At 46.0% G+C, this 2,163-nt stretch overlaps 1 protein-coding gene across 1 annotated transcript; it reads right to left on the bottom strand.

The window, feature by feature from the left end:
* Positions 1-69: 69 nt before the first annotated feature.
* LOC143896091 (uncharacterized) lies at positions 70-1,272 on the bottom strand. The gene has a single exon (XM_077403643.1). The coding sequence runs from the start codon at positions 1,270-1,272 to the stop codon at positions 70-72; it is 1,203 nt and encodes a 400-aa protein (XP_077259769.1).
* Positions 1,273-2,163: the final 891 nt, after the last annotated feature.

The raw sequence follows: 2,163 nt of genomic DNA, 5'->3' as shown, positions 1-2,163 counted from the left end.
TTTCAATAATTGTATCGGAGATTGATGGAAAGAGAGAGAAAATATTTACGTCGACGTTGCCGCGAACATTCAGACTATTTTGCGCACCACGTTCGTCAACGGGTTGTACTCAATCACGCGGTCGTGTATGATGAGACAGTACGCGGAGGTATTCGGCGGTACGTTCTCCATGCAGTCGAATTCTAGTCTAACATCCACGGTAGCGTTTTTGACAAATTCGTTTTGGCGAGAGCAATCGATGATCACAAACGGACCGTTACGTAGAAAAGTCGAAACGGTGAGACTCGGCTCGAGATATTCGTATCCGTAGTATCCCTTGCAGAAACGTGCGTAAATATCGTACAGAATCGCCCATCTGTGTTTACCAAAGTCCAAATTCAGATCGTCGTACGGATAAACTTCCGAGTTTAGACAGAGTTTTACGTTGGTTAAGTTGCAGTCGTCGAATCGGCTTGTGTCGGCGGACATGACGTTCTTCCGACCCGTATGCAGAGCGAAGACGACGTATCGCGGTTTCTCGAGCTGGGTCGCGGTCTTAATGGCCCACGAATGCTTGGTCGTGTTCTGCAACAGGGGATACTCGTACAGATCCCACGAACGGAAACCCATACTTAAATATCGTCCGTCTTCCAAGGTGCGCAGCATCGACAGCTTGTTGATCTCGTTCAATACCACGTGAGGCATTCGCCATTGTATCTTGAGTATTTTGATAGTAGGCTCCAACGCGAGACTTCCCACCAGGGAATTGTTGTCGTTGCGCGCTCGTATCAAGATCAATTCGTGACGAGCGTTGATCACCACACGTTTGTAATCCTCGCAAAATTTCAGTAACAAGTTGAGCGGTACGCAGAAATTGAAATATCCATTCGGGTTATTATGTGGTTCCCAGCCCGCGTTTCGCAGGATCACGCTTCTGTCAGACGATACCGTAACGTAGTTCTTGAGCGTGCTGGTTATTCCTACGTTTCTGCAACGATCAATCTCCATACCGTCGAGCTCGTATCGAATCTCGTCAAACATGAACGCGACGCAATTAGTACCCAATACCACGTTATCGGCTTGACCAGCTGCTCTGGTCACCGTCAATGTTCCTTCGACGTAGAGAAAACTTTCGCACGGCAACGTATACAGATCCTGCTGTTGTATGGGTATTCGTATCTCGTCGCTATACTCGAACGTTGTGTTGGCGTACGGGTTGTACGTGTGAGTCTCGATCTTGACGATGCGATCGTCAAAGACCGGCTCGCCTCCGATGTTAAGAATTTCAGTCATTGTTCAGATGTTTCGTACCGCGAATCCCAGAGATTGTAAAAATTTAACGTTCGATGCGTTGAGCTTCTTTCTCGTCTCTGTTTTCGTATCAGTTTTAACGCTACCGAATGTCGATTTGATGATATCGTCGATCGTCGCAGTCGTAAAGATATTCTTATTTGTCGCCCGCTCCGAGTCGTTCAACACGAGCATGTCACACGTCACGCGTTATCGCTGTAGCCGTCGTACGTGCAATCTGACGGTGATCTCTTCTCCTCGAAAATCGAGCAATCGTCCGTCTTGATTCGTGACGCGTATCGTTAGATCCGTAACGCTTCGCGCGATGATCGGCAGATAAATGATCTGCGCCGGCGTTTCCGATATCTTATATCCCGGTGGTACGCTCGGTGAAAATTCGTGTATCGACTTGCGACGGTCGATGCAAAGTTTGCGCAGTTCTCCGATGTCGCGTCCACTGTGAAGGATCCCAAGGAAGCGTCGAATGTAATATACGCTAGCGCATTTATTTCTGTAATTCTATAGTATATGTAACGTAAACTGTATACTAAATGTGTGCATTTATGATAAAAGTGAACTGAGAATACGGATCATATATATACACTTACTTCTCACATCTTAAATTTATGCTCAATCTTTTATTCGTATATATAGAGTGCGTTTCACTTAACGCCCGCAACGTTCTTAAAATCATTTCATCTTTGTTGTTTGTAAAATGTTAAATAAGGACGAATGATGCTCACGACACACACACGTGTGTATGCCCCGCTTTATAGAAGTTGTGATTTTCGTTAAAGCAGAGCACACACACGTGTGTATGCTGGTGTATGCCCTGCTTTATATAGAAGTTGTGATTTTCGTCAAAGCAGGGCACACACACGTGTGTATGCTGGT

Source organism: Temnothorax americanus, unplaced genomic scaffold (genome assembly GCF_048541705.1).
Source record: "Temnothorax americanus isolate GAGA-0224 unplaced genomic scaffold, ASM4854170v1 Scaffold179, whole genome shotgun sequence".
NCBI lineage: Eukaryota > Metazoa > Arthropoda > Insecta > Hymenoptera > Formicidae > Temnothorax > Temnothorax americanus.
The sequence above is the reverse complement of the archived record's forward strand: the minus strand, read 5'-3'. Positions and strand labels throughout refer to the sequence as shown.

Bases quoted from the DNA above. Each gene is read 5' to 3' on its own strand.
- LOC143896091 (XM_077403643.1), bottom strand. From the start codon at position 1,272: ATGACTGAAATTCTTAACATCGGAGGCGAGCCGGTCTTTGACGATCGC.